The following is a 21,300-nucleotide window of genomic DNA, read 5'->3' as shown; positions in this document are numbered from 1 at the left end:
GTGTTTCAGACACAGCAGCCTCTTGCCTGTGGCACCACGCTGGCGAAGGGGTGAACGAGGTCAGGGGCTGGGGCTCTCAGAGACCAGAGAGCCTGATTCCAGCTTCCCCCAGAAGCAGTGGCTGAGGCTGACTTGGTGCCAGCACATGCAGCTCCATGGCAGTCCCAGCCACCCCTCCCCAGCACAGAGGCACGGGATGGGGATCGCCATCCACACACTGACTGTCCCTGTCCATTCCCAGGTCCAGTTCCAGTTCGTCCTCCTGACAGACACTCTGTACTCCCCTCTGCCCCCCGACCTGCTGCCCCCCGATGCTGCCAAGGACCGAGAGAAACGGCCCTTCCCACGAACCATTGTGGCCGTGGAGGTGCAAGACCAGAAGAACGGAGCAACACATTACTGGACTCTGGAGAAACTCAGGTAGAGGGGCAGCGCTCAGAACACCCTGCGCAGCTCAGGGCAGGAATGGAGATGGGGCCTCCCTGTCCCATAGGCCTAGCCCCTGCCTCGGTTGCAGGGTGCAGGCACACACCCAGTGAGAGTTGATCCCTGGTGTGCTATGCCCACTTCCCGGGCAACTGGCCAGGTGTGAGTGTGAGCACCAGTGTATGGCAAAGGAACGTAAACCCATCTTCCATTAGGAATCTACATGCCTGCACCTTCCGCATATGGTCCCCACGCTTCCATTGCTCTTCTGGTACAGCTCTCCGCCTCCACACCATGCATGGCTGAAGAGGTTTCCCCTCCCAGGGTGTCTCTGCACCATAGGGGCAATTCAATTCCCATAGTTCAGGTTGTTTCTGTGTTGACTGCCCCACAACTACAGTGGGGCGGGAGTGGGGTGTGTGGTGGTGATGCATTGGACGCCCCACGAGTACAGTGGTGCGGGGGTGGGGTGTGCGGCGGTGATGCATTGGACACCCCACGAGTACGGTGGTGCGGGGGTGGGGTGTGTGGCGGTGATGCATTGGACACCCCACGAGTACAGTGGTGCGGGGGTGGGGTGTGCGGCGGTGATGCATTGGACACCCCACGAGTACAGTGGTGGCAGGAGTGGGGTGTGTGGCGGTGATGCATTGGACACCCCACGAGTACAGTGGTGCGGGGGTGGGGTGTGCGGCGGTGATGCATTGGACACCCCACGAGTACGGCGGTGCGGGGGTGGGGTGTGTGGCGGTGATGCATTGGACACCCCACGAGTACAGTGGTGGGGGGGTGGGGTGTGTGGAGGTGATGCATTGGACACCCCACGAGTACAGTGGTGGGGGGGTGGGGTGTGTGGCGGTGATGCATTGGACACCCCACGAGTACAGTGGGGCGGGGGTGGGGTGTGCGGCGGTGATGCATTGGACACCCCACGAGTACAGTGGTGCGGGGGTGGGGTGTGTGGTGGTGATGCATTGGACGCCCCACGAGTACAGTGGTGGGGGGGTGGGGTGTGTGGCGGTGCTGCATTGGACGTCCCACGAGTACGGTGGTGCGGGAGTGGGGTGTGTGGCGGTGATGCATTGGACGCCCCACGAGTACAGTGGTGCGGGGGTGGGGTGTGCGGCGGTGATGCATTGGACACCCCACGAGTACGGTGGTGCGGGGGTGGGGTGTGCGGCGGTGATGCATTGGACACCCCACGAGTACAGCGGTGCGGGGGTGGGGTGTGCGGCGGTGATGCATTGGACACCCCACGAGTACAGTGGTGCGGGGGTGAGGTGTGTGGCGGTGATGCATTGGACACCCCACGAGTACAGTGGTGCGGGGGTGGGGTGTGCGGCGGTGATGCATTGGACACCCCACGAGTACAGCGGTGCGGGGGTGGGGTGTGTGGTGGTGATGCATTGGACGCCCCACGAGTACAGTGGTGCGGGGGTGGGGTGTGCGGCGGTGATGCATTGGACACCCCACGAGTACGGTGGTGCGGGGGTGGGGTGTGCGGCGGTGATGCATTGGACACCCCACGAGTACAGCGGTGCGGGGGTGGGGTGTGCGGCGGTGATGCATTGGACACCCCACGAGTACAGTGGTGCGGGGGTGAGGTGTGTGGCGGTGATGCATTGGACACCCCACGAGTACAGTGGTGCGGGGGTGGGGTGTGCGGCGGTGATGCATTGGACACCCCACGAGTACAGCGGTGCGGGGGTGGGGTGTGTGGTGGTGATGCATTGGACGCCCCACGAGTACAGTGGTGCGGGGGTGGGGTGTGCGGCGGTGATGCATTGGACACCCCACGAGTACAGTGGTGCGGGGGTGGGGTGTGTGGCGGTGATGCATTGGACGCCCCACGAGTACAGTGGTGCGGGGGTGGGGTGTGTGGTGGTGATGCATTGGACGCCCCACGAGTACAGCGGTGCGGGGGTGGGGTGTGTGGTGGTGATGCATTGGACGCCCCACGAGTACAGCGGTGCGGGGGTGGGGTGTGTGGTGGTGATGCATTGGACGCCCCACGAGTACAGTGGTGGGGGAGTGGGGTGTGTGGCGGTGATGCATTGGACACCCCACGAGTACAGCGGTGCGGGGGTGGGGTGTGCGGCGGTGATGCATTGGACACCCCACGAGTACAGCGGTGCGGGGGTGGGGTGTGTGGTGGTGATGCATTGGACGCCCCACGAGTACAGTGGTGCGGGGGTGGGGTGTGCGGCGGTGATGCATTGGACGCCCCACGAGTACAGTGGTGGGGGGGTGGGGTGTGTGGCGGTGATGCATTGGACGCCCCACGAGTACGGTGGTGCGGGGGTGGGGTGTGTGGCGGTGATGCATTGGACGCCCCACGAGTACAGTGGTGGGGGGGTGGGGTGTGTGGCGGTGATGCATTGGACACCCCACGAGTACGGTGGTGCGGGGGTGGGGTGTGTGGCGGTGATGCATTGGACGCCCCACGAGTACAGTGGTGGGGGGGTGGGGTGTGTGGCGGTGATGCATTGGACGCCCCACGAGTACGGTGGTGCGGGGGTGGGGTGTGTGGCGGTGATGCATTGGACGCCCCACGAGTACAGTGGTGGGGGGGTGGGGTGTGTGGCGGTGATGCATTGGACACCCCACGAGTACGGTGGTGCGGGGGTGGGGTGTGTGGCGGTGATGCATTGGACGCCCCACGAGTACAGTGGTGGGGGGGTGGGGTGTGTGGCGGTGATGCATTGGACGCCCCACGAGTACGGTGGTGCGGGGGTGGGGTGTGTGGCGGTGATGCATTGGACGCCCCACGAGTACAGTGGTGGGGGGGTGGGGTGTGTGGCGGTGATGCATTGGACACCCCACGAGTACGGTGGTGCGGGGGTGGGGTGTGTGGCGGTGATGCATTGGACGCCCCACGAGTACAGTGGTGGGGGGGTGGGGTGTGTGGCGGTGATGCATTGGACGCCCCACGAGTACGGTGGTGCGGGGGTGGGGTGTGTGGCGGTGATGCATTGGACGCCCCACGAGTACAGTGGTGGGGGGGTGGGGTGTGTGGCGGTGATGCATTGGACGCCCCACGAGTACGGTGGTGCGGGGGTGGGGTGTGTGGCGGTGATGCATTGGACGCCCCACGAGTACGGTGGTGCGGGGGTGGGGTGTGTGGCGGTGATGCATTGGACGCCCCACGAGTACGGTGGTGCGGGGGTGGGGTGTGTGGTGGTGATGCATTGGACACCCCACGAGTACGGTGGTGCGGGGGTGGGGTGTGTGGCGGTGATGCATTGGACGCCCCACGAGTACAGTGGTGGGGGGGTGGGGTGTGTGGCGGTGATGCATTGGACGCCCCACGAGTACGGTGGTGCGGGGGTGGGGTGTGTGGCGGTGATGCATTGGACGCCCCACGAGTACAGTGGTGGGGGGGGTGGGGTGTGTGGCGGTGATGCATTGGACGCCCCACGAGTACGGTGGTGCGGGGGTGGGGTGTGTGGCGGTGATGCATTGGACGCCCCACGAGTACGGTGGTGCGGGGGTGGGGTGTGTGGCGGTGATGCATTGGACGCCCCACGAGTACGGTGGTGCGGGGGTGGGGTGTGTGGCGGTGATGCATTGGACGCCCCACGAGTACGGTGGTGCGGGGGTGGGGTGTGCGGCGGTGATGCATTGGACGCCCCACGAGTACAGTGGTGCGGGGGTGGGGTGTGTGGCGGTGATGCATTGGACGCCCCACGAGTACGGTGGTGCGGGGGTGGGGTGTGCGGCGGTGATGCATTGGACACCCCACGAGTACGGTGGTGCGGGGGTGGAAGCCGAGCTAGACCCCTAAGTCCCACTTTTTCCGTTTGTTTCTCTCTGGCTGTAGACAGCGGCTGGACCTGATGCGTGAAATGTACGACAGGGCAGCAGAAGTGCCTTCTAGCGTCCTTGAGGACTGTGACAACGTGGTGACGGGTGGAGACCCCTTCTACGACCGCTTTCCCTGGTTCAGGCTGGTTGGCAGGTGAGCGCCTTGCTCCTCCTATTTCCAAACCCGTCGGTGTCCAAACACAGCCCGTGGCCTGGTGCGGCGTGGAGAGCGCGCCCAGCTCCCTGTGGCAGTTCTAGGGCAGGGGCTGCTGCGGGTGGAAATGTCTCAGGCCCAAGCCCGTGTCCAGGAGTGCTGCTGTCTGCAGGGATTTTGCTCTGCCCTCTGCAGGGGCGCAGGAGTGTCTTTCTGGGGCCCACCCTGCTGCCAGGGATTTGCTCCCTTGCTACAAGAAGTTGGTGGTGAATTTCCCATCCCTGCTTTGAAGCCGTGCCTAGTGACGGCCGTGCAGTCTGGGGGTGCAGCCGCCGTCCGTCCCATCCCGTCATGTGGGCGGGGGCTTGCGGGTGGGCTGGCTGTGGCCCCAGGATGGAAAGGGCGCAGGTTGAGAGCCCTGCTGTCAGGTTTCCACGTCCATGGCTGTGTGTCCGTGTGCACACACGCGGAGTGCTCACTGGCCTCTGTGCTGTGCTGTGCTGTGCTGTGCTGTGCTGTGCTGTGCTGTGTGTGCTGTGTGTGCTGTGCTGTGTGTGCTGTGTGTGCCGTGTCTCCTCGTGTGCTCCCCACATGCCAGCTGAACGGGCACAGTGCGGTCAGCTAGCAGGGCCAAAGGGACCTGTCAGTGGGACGCTGCCAAACGCCACCAAGCTTGGAGCAGCCCAGGGCTGACCCTTGCCAGGTAACAGCAATGAATGGGCTCCCCTCGACGCCAGTGAGCACTGGGCTGAGCTACCTTCCTACGCTGTTGAAGATGGCCGCTCCCATCTTCCGCACCAGCCTGCCGTGCTCGCTAGCTGACGACACTGGGGGCTTCGTTGTAAGACTCTTGGACAGACAGGTCTTGCTTCCCACGCCCCTCCTGAACAGCAGCAGGCCTTGGTGTCTGCTCTGTCTCTCTCTTCTGTGTGGAATAGTTGGTGCTAACCTGTCTTCTGTCTTGTTGTACTAACCTTAGTTCAGATATCTCTGGCTGCAACAGCTCTCCTCTTTTCAACACATGCATGAGCGAGCGCATGGCTGATCTCACCCCCTCCCCCACCTTCTCGAACCCCGACTCCGACATCACCGAGCCTGCTGACGAGCAGCACGTGGGGAAGGAGGAGGAGGAGGAGGACCTGGAGGAAGACATCTTTCCGGAGTACCCGCTGTATGATGGCCGGGATCCATTTTACGACCGCTCCCCCCTGTTCAGTTTAGTAGGAAGGTTGGTGAGGTTTTAGGAGAGCATGCTGGGAAGGAACTAGCTCTTTCGCACGAGAGAACTGCATTCGGACACTGTCCCGTGTGGAGGGCACGCCTTCCCCTGGCCCTCAGGATGGGTTAGCTGCACAGTGGCCTTCGAGAGATGGCCAGCAGGGCGGGGTGCTGGCCAGCACCACAGTAAGGCCAGTGTCTGTCGGAAACTAAGAGGGGAGAGGGTCCTTTGGCCAGTTCATCTTTAAAACCTGAGCTTGAAGGCAGATCTCACAGATCTTGGGTAGCGGGATCCGGGGTCACGCGGCCGCTGGACTCACACAATCTTTTTACAGAGAAGATGTTCACGTGGCAGAGACTTGTGTGGAGATGGCCCAGAAATGAGCCAAAGCATCGCCCTGGCTTCAGTGCATTTGGGTCTCCGCTCTAATTCACTGCTGGAAACATTTCTGCTGCGATGTCTGCACAATGGGCGACCTGCTCCTGCATGCGCTGTGCAGCAGCACCCTTGCAGGCCTGTGTCATGGGAATCCCATTCCTGTCTGACCCAGATCCTCACCAGCAAGAGGAGAACGTGGCATGGCCAAGAGAGCAGAACGTAGCTCGAGCATCAGTTCTGATCTTTAGGGGGGTTCCAGGCAGCCAGTGGCCCCAAGTGGTGTGTGAGGAAAAGGTGGGAGGTGCAGCAAATAGCACAGTACTGCAGGCAGGTTCACCAGGTAGCACCTGGGATTTCCCCAGATGACTGGGAAGAGCTAAAACCAAGGGCTGTGGGAGCAGGGGGGAAGATGACATTTCCTCTCCCTGCCTTTGGCTAGCACAGGGATGGCAATTGTTTTCTGCAGAGATTTGCAGTAGGGCCATGCAGAAGGATGTTGTGTGGGAAGCAGAGATGCCAGACTTTAGTTCTCAGGTGGCTGGAAGAAAAGTTTTGGAGTGGGGAGAGCTTCTGTTGCCTGCAGGGCTGGGGGCAGGCTCTTCCCAAAGAGAAAGAGAATTGGTTTTTCTTTTGCTAGTGAAAGCAGAGCGGTACAGTGGCTTGTTCTGGAAAGGAACCCTAAATCTCGTGGAATCGGTGGCCTGTTTGATCCAATTGGCCACTATTTCATTCTGCCAGAGAAAACCACCTGGAATTGCCAAGCCTGGCACCGCAGCCCAATGCTGCGTCACGCTTTGCCTAGGGGAAGAGAGGGTTCACCCATAGTTGTCCTGGGGACTCCTGTCCTTTAAGGCTTTGGATCAAATTCAGACTTGGGCAAGCAGCTGCAGCTTCACTGTAGTCAGTGGCCTTGATTCCACTTGCAATTTGGCTTGTCAGCTGGGCACAAGTGGGAGAAAGCAAGCAGCCTGGGCGAGAAGGTGAATTCTTCTCTCCAGCCGATAGGACAAGGGACTTGGAAAAGAGCGAGGGAGACGGGAGAAGAGTCACTGCAGTCTCAGACCGAAAGAGCTGGGTTCTTCCACTTTTTTTTTCCTCTTGGGGGAATCAGAGATTTTAAAACCAAACAAACAAAACTTCCATATATGCCTATGATGAAACGAACCCCCGTCTGCGGGATGTTCCTTTTGAATCTTCCCAATTCTTTTGAGTCGGACACAGAATTGACTTTCCTGTGCAGCAGCTGTGCTGATCACATTTCTCATGAAGTGTGCTTGAATTGGTTCCTGATTGGATCCTTGTCTTTGATTAGTTTTCCCCCCTATTTTCTTTATTCGTTTTTTCCTTCCTTCTTTTTAAGCTGCTGGCTACCTCTCCAAAGCTTGAGCAAAAATTGGGGGTTGTTTCACTTTTGTCTTCCTTTTGAAAGGCTTTTCTTTGGTCTGAGCATGCCATCTTTGCACCTCACCAATCTTGTGGTTAGTGTCTCCTCCCACCTTCCGTTCCCTTTAGCCGCATACTCCCTGCCCCTTCTTTCCCCATTCCTCCCTATTCAACCCTTTTGGTTTCAGTCTGCTTCAAGAGGAGCTCGCCCGGAATTTCATACTGTTCGAGGGAAGCTTAACAGGCTTGTGATCCACGCTCCTCCCCACGGGAGATGTGGGATGCTCAGAGTAGATCTGTAAACAGACACCCAAGGAAAGCCACCTCCAGCACAGGGGTCCCGAGCATTTCAGGGGGTGCCTGGCTCAATTCCCACCCTGCCCCGAGCCTGGCTCCTGCCCCTGCAGCTCCCTCGTAGGAGGGCATTGGTTGAGAACAGAAGATGCACTGCATCTCCCAGGAAGGGCTCAGCACCTTGTCGGGTTGGGGTGTCAGGCTGCTGCCTGCCTCCTGCTTTACTGACCCAATCCAGTGCCGCTGAAGCCAGTGGAAAGATTCCCATTGACTCCAGCTGGCTCAGCCCCACGAAGTCCCCTGCACCTGTTGCTGTCAATGGGCTAGTCACCGATGCTTGGTGGCATGTCTGAAGAGGCACGCTAGCTCTGCGGATCCACTGTTAATGCAGTGCCTTGCTTTCCTCACACCGCTGCCATGGAGGCTGACCCTGCCCTCTGTCAGACGTGGGTTTGGGACAGCTCCCTCTCAGTCTCTTCTCCAGCCTGGAGACCAGCGACAAGCAGCAGGGCAAGCTGGGCGGGCGGGAGGGGTGTCGCACCGGTGGTCCCAGGTTTAGTGCTGCTGATGGAGCATGCTGCCCACACACAGGGCCACAGTGGCCTGAGGCACCTGCAGAGCTCCACTGGCTGAAAGGCACCTGCTCTCATCCCCGTGCAGCCGGCTCCTGAGGAATCAGTGGTGACATGGCTAGGGAAGCGGGAAGCATTTTGCGGCGCTGACCCCGGACCTCGCCCACTGTTTGTGAGCAACTGCCCTTTGACCATCAAGGGCAGGTGCAGTCCTGAGAGGCTGGTGAGCAGTTTGCTGCTCCTGAAGAGAGGCCCTGGCCAGCAAGGGCCTCTCCCTGCTGGGCTCAGGCAGCAGACTGCAGCGTGGGACTCACCCAGGGATACAAGGCTTCCTGCGATGTGATCTCTGTGCAGGGGAAGGACAAGATGACTTCTCCTGGTCCCCTCCAGCCCCGCATTTCTGTGATTCTAGGAAGGCCACAGAGAAGCTTCCAGCTCTTCAGCACGTGGTGGCCCAGGGCCTGGGGAGCACAGACCTGCCTTCTAGCTTGGTTTCCAAATCCCTTTCAAGGCCATGTGAAAGTGTCCCTTCCACGGTGAAGGAGTGGTGCACCTCGCTTGGGCTGGTCTCAGGTGGAATCATTACTCCTCAGTCAAGAAGAGATGGCAAATTGGTAAGAGCCTTCTGATGAGCTGGCTAAAAGGAAGTGTGATGTCTGCCAGCTCCCTGCTGTTAAACATGACATTTAAATGGGCAAGTTTTTAATGTTGAAAATCTTGGGCTATACATATCCCCCGTCTGCTGCCCAGTGTGCCCTGTCCCAGGCAAAACTGGTCCCCCAGAACTAAGATCACAGACAGTGCAGTACAACCCCGGCACCACTCCAATGTCCCCTCTTGTCCTGGGTGTTTGGGGACTGGATTGCAGTTGCCTACAGGACATGAGTACCACCAAGGAGACAGCACAAACTGCACATTTGTGTACTTTGATTGAAGGGCCAGAGAGCAGGGATGTGCTTTTTGGTCAGCACCACACCTGGTGAAAATGTCCAGGATGAATGTTCTCATCGGAACACAGTTCCTAGGATGGGTGTCCTGATTTTACCCAGGGGTTAAAGCAGCAGACGGGGTGTACTCCATTCCTCCACTCATCTGGCCCTCCTTGGTGCCCTGGAGAAAGTAACCGTTTGTGACTCCCCATCACCAGATTGGCAGGGGAGGCAGATGTGGGTGGCAACCTGGACAGCAGTGACCATGAGATGGTCGATTTCAGGATCCTGACCAAAGGAAGAAAGGGGAGCAGCAGAATACAGACTCTGGACTTCAGAAGAGCAGACTGACTCCCCCAGGGAACTGATGGGCAGGGTCCCTTGGGACGCTAACATGAGGTGGAAAGAAGTCCAGGAGAGCGGGCTGCATTTTAGAGAAGCCTTATTGAAGGTGCAGGAACGAACCATCCTGATGCACAGTAAGAAACACAAATATGGCAGGTGACCAGATTGGCTTAACAGTGAAATCTCTGACGAGCTTAAACACAAAAAGGAAGCTGACAAGTAGAAACCTGGACCAATGACCAGGGAGGAGTGTAAATACATTGCTCGAGCATGCAGGGCTGGAATTCCAGCTAAGCAAGGGGTGTGAAGGGTAACGAGAGGTTTCTAAGCAATAAGAGGGTGATCAGAGAGGGGGTGGGGCCCTTACCGAATGGGGGAGTAACCTAGTGACAGACGATGTGGGGAAAGCTGAAGTTCTCAGTGCCTTTTCTGGCTCTGTCTTCACAGACAAGGTCAGCTCCCAGACTGCTGCACTAGGCACAATATGGGCAGCCTTCCATGGAGAAAGAACAGCTTAAGAACTATTTAGAAAAGTTGGACATACACAAATCCATGGGGCTGGATCTAAGGCACCTGAGGGTGCTGAGGGAGTTGGCTGGGAGCCTTTGGCCATTATCTCTGAAAACTTGTGGCCATCGGGGGAGGTCCCAGACAACTGGAAAAAGGCAAATGTAGGGCCCATCTTTAAAAAAGGGAAGAAGGACGATCCAGGGAACTACAGACCAGTCAGCCTTACCTCAGTCCCCGGAAAAATCCTGGAGGGGATCCTCAAGGAATCCATTTTGAAGCACTTGGAAGAGGGGAAAGTGATCCGGAATAGTCAACATGGATTCACGAAGGGCAAGTCGTGCCTGACCAACCTGATTGCTTTCTAGGATGAGGTGACTGGCTTATGGACGAGGGGAAGTTGGTGGATGTGATAGACTTTGACTTTAGTAAAGCTTTTGACATGGTCTCCCACAGTATTCTTGCCAGCTAGTTAAGGAAGTCTGGATTGGATAAATGGACGGTAAGATGGATAGAAAGCTGGCTAGAAGGCCGGGCCCAGTGGGTCGTGATCAACGGCTCGATGTCAGGTTGGCCATCAGTTTCTAGCGGAGTGCCCCAAGGTTCGGTTCTTGCACCAGTTTTGTTCAATATCTTTATGAATGACCTGGCTGAGGGGATGGGTTGCACCCTCAGCAAGTTTGCAGATGACACTAAGCTAGGGGGAGAGGTGGATACTCTGGAGGGCAGGGATAGGGTCCAGAGTGACCTGGACAGACTAGAGGATTGGGCCAAAATAAATCTGATAAGGTTCAACAAGGACAAGTGCAGAGTCCTGCTTGTGGGACAGAAGAATCCCAAGCATTGGTACAGGCTGGGACCGACTGGCTAAGCAGCAGTTGAGCAGAAAAGGCCCTGGGGATTGCAGTGGATGAGAAGCTGGATAGGAGTCAACAGTCGCCCTTGTAGCCAAGAAGGCTAATGGCATATTAGGTGCATTAGGAGGAGCATTGCCAGCAGATCCAGAGACGTGATTATTCCCCTTTATTCGGCTCTGGGGAGACCACATCTGGAGCATTGTGTCCAGTTCTGGGCCCGCACTACAGAAAGGATGTGGCTGAGCTGGAGAGAGTCCAGAGGAGGGCAGCAAAACTGACTAGGGAGCTGGAGCACATGACTTAGGAGAGACTGAGGGATTTAGTCTCCAGAAGAGAAGAGTGGTGGGGATGGGGATTTGAGAGCAGCCTTCTGCTCCTGGAAGGGGTTTCCAAGGAGGCTGGAGAGAGGCTGTTCTCTGTGGTGACAGACGGCAGAATGAGGAGCAATGGGCTCAAGTTGCAGTGGGGGAGGGCTAGTTTGGCTATTAGGAAAAACCGTCTCCCTAGGCGAGTGGAGAAGCGCTGGGCTGGGTTCCCTAGGGCGGGGTGGAATCTCCATCCCTAAGGTTTTTACGTCCCCACTTGACAGAGCCCTGGCTGGGCTGATTGAGTTGGGGTTGGTCCTGCTTTGGGCAGGGGCCGGACTCGATGCCTCTTGACGTCTCTTCCAGCCCTAAGATTCTGTTCTAGGGTCCCCAGTTTGGATGAGTAGGAACCAAAGGGCTCGGAGGAACTGGCCACTCTTGAAAATGTTCCGAGTCCCATCCAGAGGCAGCAGCAGTGAGGGATCCAAGTCAGTTGCCGTCCAGAGGGGCTGCCTCCCCCGGGTGAGCCCATGGGGGTCTCCAGGGCTGGGAATGTCCTTGTAGGATTGCAGATCTGCTCAGGGGCAGAGCACTCGTCTGGAAACCCTCTGGCCCCAAGCAAGCTCCAGCGTCGCTGTGCACGTGCATGTTGTCATGGTGCCATGTGCCCCTCTAGCTGGGGTGAGCCCACGCCCTGGCCTCAGCCCAGGGGACAGGGCGAGAAGGCACCCGTGACCCAGGCGTGGCTGTGCAGTGATTGGCTGCAGCCATTGACAGCACGGAGCCAGTGTTCACTAGCCATCCCTCCTCTGGCACTGGCCTGGCCAAGGAGAGCGGCTCTCCCCACACTGTGCTCAGGGCTCTGCCTCCTGCTGGCCCGTTTAGAGCTGGCCTCAGCGTCGTCACTCCGCGTCCCCGTCCGCCCTGCTGCCCAGGCACTGTGCTCGCAGGCCCAGGTCCTAGCTGGGTCAGTGGCATAGCAGAGCTGCCCTGACTGACACCAGCTGTGCCCCTCATCGAGCACTGCCCCCCGTGCGGGTCGTGGCGCTCGGGCAGTGCTGCTGCTCACCATGCAGGAGCCAAGGTGGATCAGCCCTGGGCGCTGGCTGGAGCATGGAGGTCTCCCCGCCAGGCACTGGCAGAGCAGACACAGCCCTGGCTGGAGGCAGGTCTGTCCCTCTCGGAGCTGGGTTTCAAACGCTGACTGGGGGGGGGGGGGTTGGGCTGCCGGACCTCTCTTCAAGCAGGCTGAAACCCCGCCATTGCAAGAGCTTCTCAGTCTCAGACAGGTGTCTGCAGGGACTCTGTGCACTAACCGAGAACTGCCGTTCCTTCTCTGCTTCTGCTCCCCTTCCTCCTCTTCTCCGTTCCCTTCTCCTGCCTGCCTCCCCCTCCTCTTCCCCAGACCCTTTCATCTGCAGCAGCCCGTGGTTGTTTCACAGCACTTTCTGTCCTAGTTCTCCAGTTCTCCACTGCAAGAGGTCCTCCTTCTAGCTTCCTTCTTGCACCAGCACAGCCCCCTCCTCCACCCTCCCCACGACGCGGTGGTGCCCATGGCCAGGAGGAACACTGGTGCTCACTAACTCGCTGCCACTTTCACAGGAACCTGAGGCCACCGTAGCCCATCCTAAGCACGCTGAGCCCCCCGCCCCCTTCCGGCTGGCCCTGGCTGCCTTTCTTTAGTTTTGCTTTGCAGCACCATGTTGTGATGTGAGCGGTGAACTGTGAGCCTGGCTGCCATCTGGCCACGGAGCGTGTTTGGAAAGCCCAGGGGCTGCAGTGACCACTCTCCTGTGTTACTTGGCTCTTCCAGGGCATTCGTGTATCTCAGCAACCTGCTGTACCCGGTGCCGCTGGTCCACCGCGTCGCCATTGTCAGCGAGAAGGGCGAGGTGAAGGGCTTCCTGCGCGTGGCCGTGCAAGCCATCTCAGGTACCGTGGGCTTCCAGTGCGGGCAGCTGGCTCTGAGCTGCCCTTGCCTCAGAGCCCTGGTGAGTCTGCAGAGCGTTTCAGACGCTGGCTGGTGGCGCCTGTAGTCCAGGCGCCCGTGCTGCTTTCGGTGGGCCAGTGGAGCATTGCTGGTTGGTTTGCCACCCACTGGCCACCTTGCAATGTCTTCCCTCTCTAGTAATGTAGGGACACCCAGCTTCCTGTGCTAGCAATTGTGGGAGCTATAGTCCCGCAGCATCGCCTGTACTGCCATAAGAGGGCACTGGCCATTCTGGGCACTCACCTGGCGTAACTCGGTTCAGCATCGCCTGTGTGCATTCGCCAATGCCTTTCATTGGGTAGCTCCGCGCCCTCCCACACAAATTGCTGTCTCCTGGGCGAGAACGAGATTGAATGGGACAAATTATTCACTCCCTGGCTTCCTCATAAGCTGGACCTAACCAGGCCTGGAGGGGCCTCTCTTGGCATGTGAGGGAGAGCGGGGCCTGTCCCAGATGCATCGTGAATGCAGCCCGATCCTGGTGAAGCTGCCTCATCTGAACGATCAGTCACCTTGAGCAGGGTGATCCACAGATGGGTTGGGCTCTCATCATGGTAAATCTAAGACTGAGGAGATGACTGGCAATACTTGTTTTCTGCTACTGTTCATTTCAGATACCGATTCTGCTCTGTCAGCTTCAAAGTGCACATGATGCTCTTGCAAAGAAACTGAAAATGCTGCCACATTGTGCCTGGTTTAATAATCTGGGCCATCATCCACTTAACTTCTTGTGTCTTTGCTTCTGTATGAACAGGGGCGTTTGTGCAGTGCTATTGGTAGTGATTTGTGGATTAGCATGCACGTGGATAGCTGGTAGCTATGCAGAATTGTTGACCGTCTCTCTGCCACAGAGGCTGGAAAACACTTTTGCAAGTGATTTCATGATTGCCTTTTGGAATTCACTGACTCTCATGAAGTTCTGCAGCCAGTGACCACTCGGAGCAGTGTATGAAAGGGCACAATCCAGGAGGCCCGTCTCTGGCTGCGACTTGCTCTGGGAGCGAGGTTTTCCTTCTTTGCGGTAATGTCTTGCTATGTTTCCTCTTTCAGCGGATGAGGAAGCCCCAGATTATGGCTCGGGAGTACGGCAGTCAGGGACAGCCAAAATATCCTTTGACGATCAGCACTTTGAGAAGGTACAGCCAGCCCCGGTGACTATCTCTCTGTCACCTTGGCTTGCCAGGAAGTGCATTGGCCTCGCTATTATCCATCTCCGGATAACAGGGCCCTTCCTAGTATTTTATCCTCTTGGTCTCAGACTGCAGAAGAGACGTGCCCTAGATATGGGGTGGGAGAGGGTGTGATGGCCACATCCCGCCTGAGCCTGAAGCGTGGCCTCAGCCGCACCCGTAAGAACCTCGTGGCTGCAGAGACCTGTGGGTAGAGAGGCCTGGGCACCTACTTTTGCTGAATGGGACTGGAACCTCCAGTTCTTTGCATGTGTAGTGCTGGCAGAGGAGCCAAACCTGGGATCTCAGAGGCTCATGCACAAAGCCCCCATAGCTTGAGCTAGAAGCCCGCTGGCTCTCAGCTAAGGCTGTAGAGGAAAGTCATTCTCTCTCTGTAAGTGGTGTAAGTGCCATCCATGGGCCAGCGAACAGCTGGTAGGTGCTGGTCACTCGGTACAGACCTTCCCTTGCTCCTTATGGGACCCCAGGCAGCTTGACCCTGTCCCATTTCACGTGCTGTATGCAACACCGAGGGTTCAGCTGTTGCTGCCATAGAACTGGAGCCATTACTGAGGCAGAGGAGATAAAAGCTGCAGCCTCTCATGCCTGGCTGGGTGTCTGCCACGCTGTACAAAGGGGAAGACACGCCAGCAAGAGCCAAAAAGCTGTGCCTGGCTGTCAGCAGTGTCAGGACACCCACCGCCTCTCTGATCCATTCCCCTTGTGCCTGGCAGTTCCAGTCCGAGGCCTGTCCTGTGGCAGGGATGTCTCGTTCGGGGACCTCCCAGGAGGAACTGCGGATTGTTGAAGGCCAGGGGCAGATAACTGACATCGGACCTTCTGCAGATGAAGTCAACAACAACACCTGTGCAGGTGAAGGGCCCTAGAGAGGTGTCGTGGGGGGAAGCAGAGAGGGAGGAAGGATGGAAAATGTCACCACTCCCTGGGCCCTCCAGACCTACACTGCAAAGGGCCAGAGATGGGGCAGGGGAGAACTGGCGACTCCATTGAAAGCAATCTTGTGCTGGTGTGTGGCAGGTCACTGGGCCTTGAAGGGTGCTGTCAGGCTATGTGTAATGGCTCTCCTCCTCCCCAGTGACTCCCGAGGAACTTCTCCTGGACAGCCCAGAGAAAGCTGCCCTAGATGAGCCATTGGAAACCGTTCTGGACCATCTGAAGCTGGGCAGCATCTTCACCTTCCGAGTGACAGTTCTGCAGGCCTCCAGCATCTCGGCAGAATACGCAGACATCTTCTGCCAGTTCAAGTGAGAGGCCCTTGGATCGCTCCCCGCTGCTGGCATTTTCCCTCTTCCTCCCGCTCTGCCTTTGCCTCAGCCACAAGGCTGCCCTCCCCAGGTAGCAAGGGCCTTGGCTACCTTCCTAAATGAAATGGGACCTTGGCTGCCCAGCGCTGAGATGGGAAAGGGCAGGTTTTCCCACACCGCCTCATGGAATAGAGAGGACTCGAGAGCCGCAGAGCGGGTCTTCGTTCCTTCGCTCGCCGGGCCTGTCCAAGCCCGCGCGGGCCCATGGGCACGTTCCATGGATTCGGGCCCTGGAGAATGGCTTTCTGTAGCAGCCTATCAGTGCGCAGCCTCCGGGGGAGGGGAGGGGAAATGAGTCCTCTTCATTCAGACCCGGGGTTGTGGGCGCTGGCTTCCGTCTCCCTCCGCCGTTCTCATTCCCTGCTGACCACGCAGCCGCTGTAACTGCCCTCCTGCCTTCACAGCTTTATCCATCGCCACGACGAGGCCTTTTCCACGGAGCCCTTGAAGAACACGGGCCGAGGGCCGCCTCTGGGATTCTATCATGTGCAGAACGTGAGTCTCACTTCCCAGGCTGGCTCCTCTGCCCTGGGGTGGCCTGGCTCTGCCCCGAGCGTAGGGATTTCTGACAGTGGCCCGCAAGCTTTCCCTCTTCTCCCCCTTACCCAAAGGAGTGCACCTGTGCCCCAGCAGGGACCAGGGCCAGGTGTGGAGCCGCAACTAGAACTGGGGCCCAGGCCAGGGCCGGGCACTGAGCTGCAGCTGGGGGCGGAGTGAGACTAGATGTCACTCCCCTCCGCCGAGGGGGCTGTCCAAGCCCCACTGCACCACCCTGAACATCCCTCCCTGCCCCCCGCAGGTTCGGGGATCCCTGCTACTGCCAGTGGGGCAGCCACCATCACCCACCTCGCAGGACTGCCCGCTGCCCACGGGCGGTACAGTCACACTCTGCAGTGGGCTGCTGCGCTATTCTGGAGGTCTAGAATTTCCTTCTCCTTACGGTGCACCTGGCTGTCAGCTGGTCAGAGCTCACCGAGGGCGTGCCTCCCAGTGGAGCGGCTCGGTTGTCACGTAGGGCACACCCGAACAGCGGCTAGCTACAAAGGCATCAACTGTGTTCTGGCAGGGGAAGGAACCGTGCGTGTGTCCTTCTGACGGTCTCAGGCCTCCCCCTCTGTAACAGGCACTTCCTCAGCCACCCAGGGCCTCGCCTGTGCTCACGGTTCTCCATCGCTCAGTCTGTGTCTGGCGCACCACAGGGCAGGACCAGCCCAGGGGCACAGTGGGAGGAGCGCACAGTCTCTCTCCTCCAGGCTCCCCTTTTACTTCCTGGTCCTCGCAGTTGCGTATCTGCCCAGAAGAGTAGCCAGCTACCCGCTGGCCCAGCGCTGGCCCCCGATGCCAGAAATCCCAGCAGTCGTAGGTCGATAGGCTCCAGGGACGCCTGCTGCCCTCAGTGAGCAGATGTGGCAGCCAGCACTCCATCGCCCCTCCTTGCTGAGCGCGCAGGGGAGGCGTTTGTGGGCAGTTCAGTCTCTTCTAGACCAGGGGTGTCTGGGTGAGAGGAGAATGGCAGAGAAACCAGAGAGCGCTACACTGAAAACCAGCCAACACCCCTGTTAGGGCAAGGAGCCCCAAACGTTCCAGACCTTTGTGTCTAGCGTGCTGTGCCCGTGGCACAGGCCCTCAGGTGGGTCACTGAGCTCACTGTGAGCCAGCACATTGTTCTCTTCCCTCAGTCCTCTCATGAGCACAAACTCTGTCCCATTGTCCTGCCGGTGAGGGATGTGAGGGCTCCCATGGCTGAGCTTTTCTGCTTCGCCTCTCCTTCAAGGGCTGGCAGAGAAAAGCTCTAGCGCTTTGCACCCTTCGCTGAGGGCTGCTCCCGGCCTCTCTGCAGTAAGCCCTGGCAATATGGTTCCAGATTTTTCTGCTGCTGAGTGCCTCTGTGAGGCGCCTCTAGACCAGTCTCACCAGCCTGTCCTGTGAAGGGATTTTACCCCGCCTCCTCTGGCAGAGCTCAGAGGACTGCCTTTGCCTTGGGGACGTTAACCCAGCAGCATTCTGCCATCATGGTGTAAGTGTGACATAAGCAAAAGCCCATCGGAGGGGTGAGCTGAGCGTGTTTCTTGGAGAAATACTGTTTACTGGTGTCTGGCTGCTGGCCTGATCGATCTCCGCCCTGCTAGGACGGCTCTGATCCGTCAGGTGTCTAACCGTAAGCGCATGCATAACCCCTTGCTGGATCGGGGCCTAGGCAAACGGACTGCGGATGTTGCCATTTGAAAGCATTGTGGCCCCTGTTCCCCTCTCTCAGATTGCGGTGGAGGTGACCAAGTCGTTCATTGAGTACATCAAGAGCCAGCCGATTGTGTTTGAGGTGTTTGGGCATTATCAGCAGCACCCCTTCCCTCCTCTCTGCAAGGATGTGCTCAGGTGAGTGTGGGTTACGGGAGGGCTTCCCCACCTGCTTGGCTCAGACCGAAGCCTCGTAGCCTGGACCGAGCATCTGACCCAAAGCCCATCCAAATCAATAGGCGTTAGCCCCTTCCTTCCCGTGGCCTGTGGATCAGGTCTCTACATTCTATGCAAAGGCTCTCGGGTATTTGCAGCTTGGCAGTGCTGAATTCTGCAGCATCTTGAAGCCAGAGTTTTCCATTCCATAAGGTGTATGAAAATAAAGGTGAATCTTACCAAGCTCTGGGCCTGAGATCCTGTGGCAGTGGGTTCCACAGTCTAATGCTTTGGCTGGTGTTGAGTGTTCTGCCTTCCAGCTTCACGGAGTGTCTCCTGGTTCTTGTGCTGGGAGACTGGGAGGAGGGGAGCTCCTTCTCTGGGCCAGTCGTGTATTTTGCATGTTCCCTTTCATCCGAGTCTCTTCTCTCCACAGCCCTCTGAGACCGTCCCGGCGTCACTTCCCCCGCGTCATGCCACTGTCCAAACCAGGTAGGCCTTTGCTTTCCCCTTCTAAGGCATATTAGGCTTCAGAAGCCACAGCTTGGAAGCAAGTGGGGCTTTGGAGAATTGGTCCTTCCGTGGTCATGTGCCAGCAAGGGTCCATGCGGCGATGGGAGAGGGTCTGAGCAGGCAGGGGTTCTGCGTGACATTGCATAATGACCTGAAATTGGCGTCTCTAAAGCAAGTCCCCCTCCCCTGGCGGGGGAAGGCGACCTTTCCAGGCCCTTGACATTCCCAGAGAGCAGAGACACCGTTCCTGGGGGGACTCCTGAGCGTGGCAGGTGAGGGCAGCTATTCCGGCGGGAGCCCTTCTGGGGTGAGGAGAAGATGCTCCCTTCCTGGCGCAGGAAACCTGATGCTACTAGCCCCACTCCATTGGCATTTGCCGCAGAAGGTGGCACCGGGGCGATGGCTTCGTGCCAGGCAGGATGCTGTCTGGAGTGGCCTGTTGCCGCACACCGAGGGATGGCTAGCACAGGCGATCGGGGCTATTGCCCTGTGGTGCCTTGGTGGGGAGAGCGGGACCTCTGAAAACCTCAAGAAAGGTGCAGCAGGATCGTTCCCAGCACTGCAGTGTGCTCCTTGGGATTTGATCAGCTTGGAGGCGAGCTTATCTGCACCTCTCTCCCCCCAGCAACCTGCCTCAGCCCTTGCCCTCCCTGCCAGGGTGCCCCCACCCTTTTCCTAGCTGGTGTCATCCCGGTGGCCTCCTCGCACTGTAACCTCCGAGCTGACAGTCCACCAGCTAGAGGAAAGGGCTGGCACGCGCAGCCGGACTGCAGATTATCCATCCCGGGGGGGCTCTCCTTCCTGCCCCTCTAGGGCAGGGGAGTGCTGCAGCTCTGTCCTGGCACCCCGCGAGTGGAGGGGGCCATCTGTGGAGAGCAGCAGCTCCGAGAGGGTTAACAAGCTGAAGTGTGCAGCACCCCCTGCCCCCGCTCAACCGCTTTGCTTTGTTGGGATGTCTGTTTGTTTCCCTTCCCTGAAGAGCATGAGAAATCCCACCAGCTGATCAGGTGTTTGGTGCCCGATGTGCTAGCCGGCTCACTTCTGGATGTGCTCCCTGGGCGTGCTCTCTCTGCTGCTACGGCAGCCGCCTCGTTCCTGCTGCCAGAGAGGGAGGAGTCCAGCCCTGTGCCCCTCCTGCCTGCAATGAACTGTGCTGTGAGAAAGGCTCAGAAACCTGGTTGGTTCCTGGACACTGCTGTGGCAGATCCCACTGCTACTCGGGTCTCTAGCCAGGCCTCCCTGGGGAGATGTGTCCATGCAGCGCCTGGGGAGCACCCACGGAGCTCCTAAAGCAGCACACACCTCTCAGAGCTACCTGCATTTCAGCATTGGACACCCGAGTCCCAGTGGTTTTCCTTGCAGCCTAGTGTCTTGGTTTGCTGTTGCCTCTGTGTGTCCTGCCTCCTCATTCTGTGATCTGGGGTCTGCCCTCTGGCTGGGAGAGGGGCCTGGCCTTTCAAAGGGTGATGCTCAGCCAGAGACTGGCAAAAGCAGAAGTCGCTGCTTCTGTGTGCGTTTTGTCTCTCCTGTACCCTGTGCAGGCCTGATCCTTTCTCCCTGCAGAGGGGCTGTGGGCAGGAGTATGCGCTGCAGTGGGAGGAAGGGTTTACAAACTGTGACTGAGTGCATGTGTTAGTGCATGTTCTCCCCCGCTCTTGGCATGTTGGGGGTCAGAGGTCATGTCCAGCTGTGCTCAGAGCACGCTAGCTGCTCTCCTTGACAGTCATGGCCAGCGGGCCTGGCTCTGCCTGACACTCCTCCTGTGTGGTGCCGGGAGTCCAGCTCCCCCTTCAACACCTTCTCCTTGACGGATGGTGAGCCTTGTTTCCTGTCTGCCGCAGTGCCAGCCACGAAGCTCAGCACCCTGGCGCGCCCCAGCGCTGGGCCCTGCCACTGCAAGTACGATCTGATGGTCTTCTTTGAGATCTGTGAGCTGGAGGCCAATGGCGAGTAAGTACCAGCCCCGCTGGGGGGACCCCGTCCGGGGCAGCTGCAGGGGAATCCTACCCAGGCAGCTCACCTCTCAGGGATGCTCCAGATACTGCCCGGTCCTGCACTGTAGGAGTCAGTGCTAAGCCCCAGGGCCCCCTTGCAAGTGGCACAAGCTTCCCCCCACAGGACAGTGTGGTCCACAGTGAGAAAAGGAAGTAGGCCACTGATTAGAATGACCTTCCGCCAAGCCCCTCGGCCAGCCCCTCCTGCAGATGAAAGTCCCAGGGCCAGGCCCAAGGCAAGCCTCGGAGACCCTGCACCGTCAGCAGCAGACTTGGAGCGGCTTGGCAGCTGTAGGGCAAGCCCAGGCACACTTGTTAATGAGCCTGTGTGCAGCTAAGGGACCCGGGGCCTGCAGAGGGACCCTGGGCTCCCTGTGCACTCCAGGCAGGATCAAACCAGCCTGCCACGGCGGGTGCTCGGCCAGACTCCCCTCCAGCCTGGGGGTCCCACTGGAATGACCCAGCTGTTTGGTGCGGCGCCACATCTGCCCTGCCCGCACGGCGCCTCTTTGGGTGCTGGCTTGGTCGTTTGCAAAGGGGGCTGCTTGTGCGGCTGCCCCGAGCACACTGCAGGCCCCCGGCGCCCGCGCGGGAGAACAGCCGCATCTGTGCCGAAATGTGGGCGCGCAGTACTGGCCGGGCGCGTGGGCGTCGCAATCGCAGCCCTGTGGCGGGCCGATCGCAGCCCTGTGGCGGGCCGATCGCAGCCCTGTGGCGGGCCGATCGCAGCCCTGTGGCGGGC

General features: G+C 59.0%; 1 protein-coding gene across 7 annotated transcripts in view; it reads left to right on the top strand.

Moving 5' to 3' along the window:
• Window positions 1-21,300, top strand: part of KIF1A (kinesin family member 1A) — a 123,911-nt gene that overhangs the window by 67,532 nt on the left and 35,079 nt on the right. For 3 of the 7 annotated variants that reach the window (XM_075917835.1, XM_075917833.1, XM_075917836.1), the window contains 11 exons: window positions 242-420; window positions 4,247-4,384; window positions 5,364-5,612; window positions 12,987-13,105; window positions 14,214-14,299; window positions 15,067-15,205; window positions 15,429-15,597; window positions 16,062-16,152; window positions 17,915-18,033; window positions 18,488-18,543; window positions 20,406-20,514. In XM_075917835.1, the coding sequence (XP_075773950.1) occupies window positions 242-420; window positions 4,247-4,384; window positions 5,364-5,612; window positions 12,987-13,105; window positions 14,214-14,299; window positions 15,067-15,205; window positions 15,429-15,597; window positions 16,062-16,152; window positions 17,915-18,033; window positions 18,488-18,543; window positions 20,406-20,514 (1,454 nt within the window). The remainder of the gene's footprint in view (window positions 1-241; window positions 421-4,246; window positions 4,385-5,363; window positions 5,613-12,986; window positions 13,106-14,213; window positions 14,300-15,066; window positions 15,206-15,428; window positions 15,598-16,061; window positions 16,153-17,914; window positions 18,034-18,487; window positions 18,544-20,405; window positions 20,515-21,300) is intronic. The other 4 variants (XM_075917839.1, XM_075917834.1, XM_075917838.1 and 1 more) reach the window with 2 other exon arrangements.

This window comes from Pelodiscus sinensis, unplaced genomic scaffold (assembly GCF_049634645.1).
Source record: "Pelodiscus sinensis isolate JC-2024 unplaced genomic scaffold, ASM4963464v1 ctg41, whole genome shotgun sequence".
NCBI lineage: Eukaryota > Metazoa > Chordata > Testudines > Trionychidae > Pelodiscus > Pelodiscus sinensis.
This window is presented reverse-complemented; position numbering and strand designations above follow the sequence as displayed.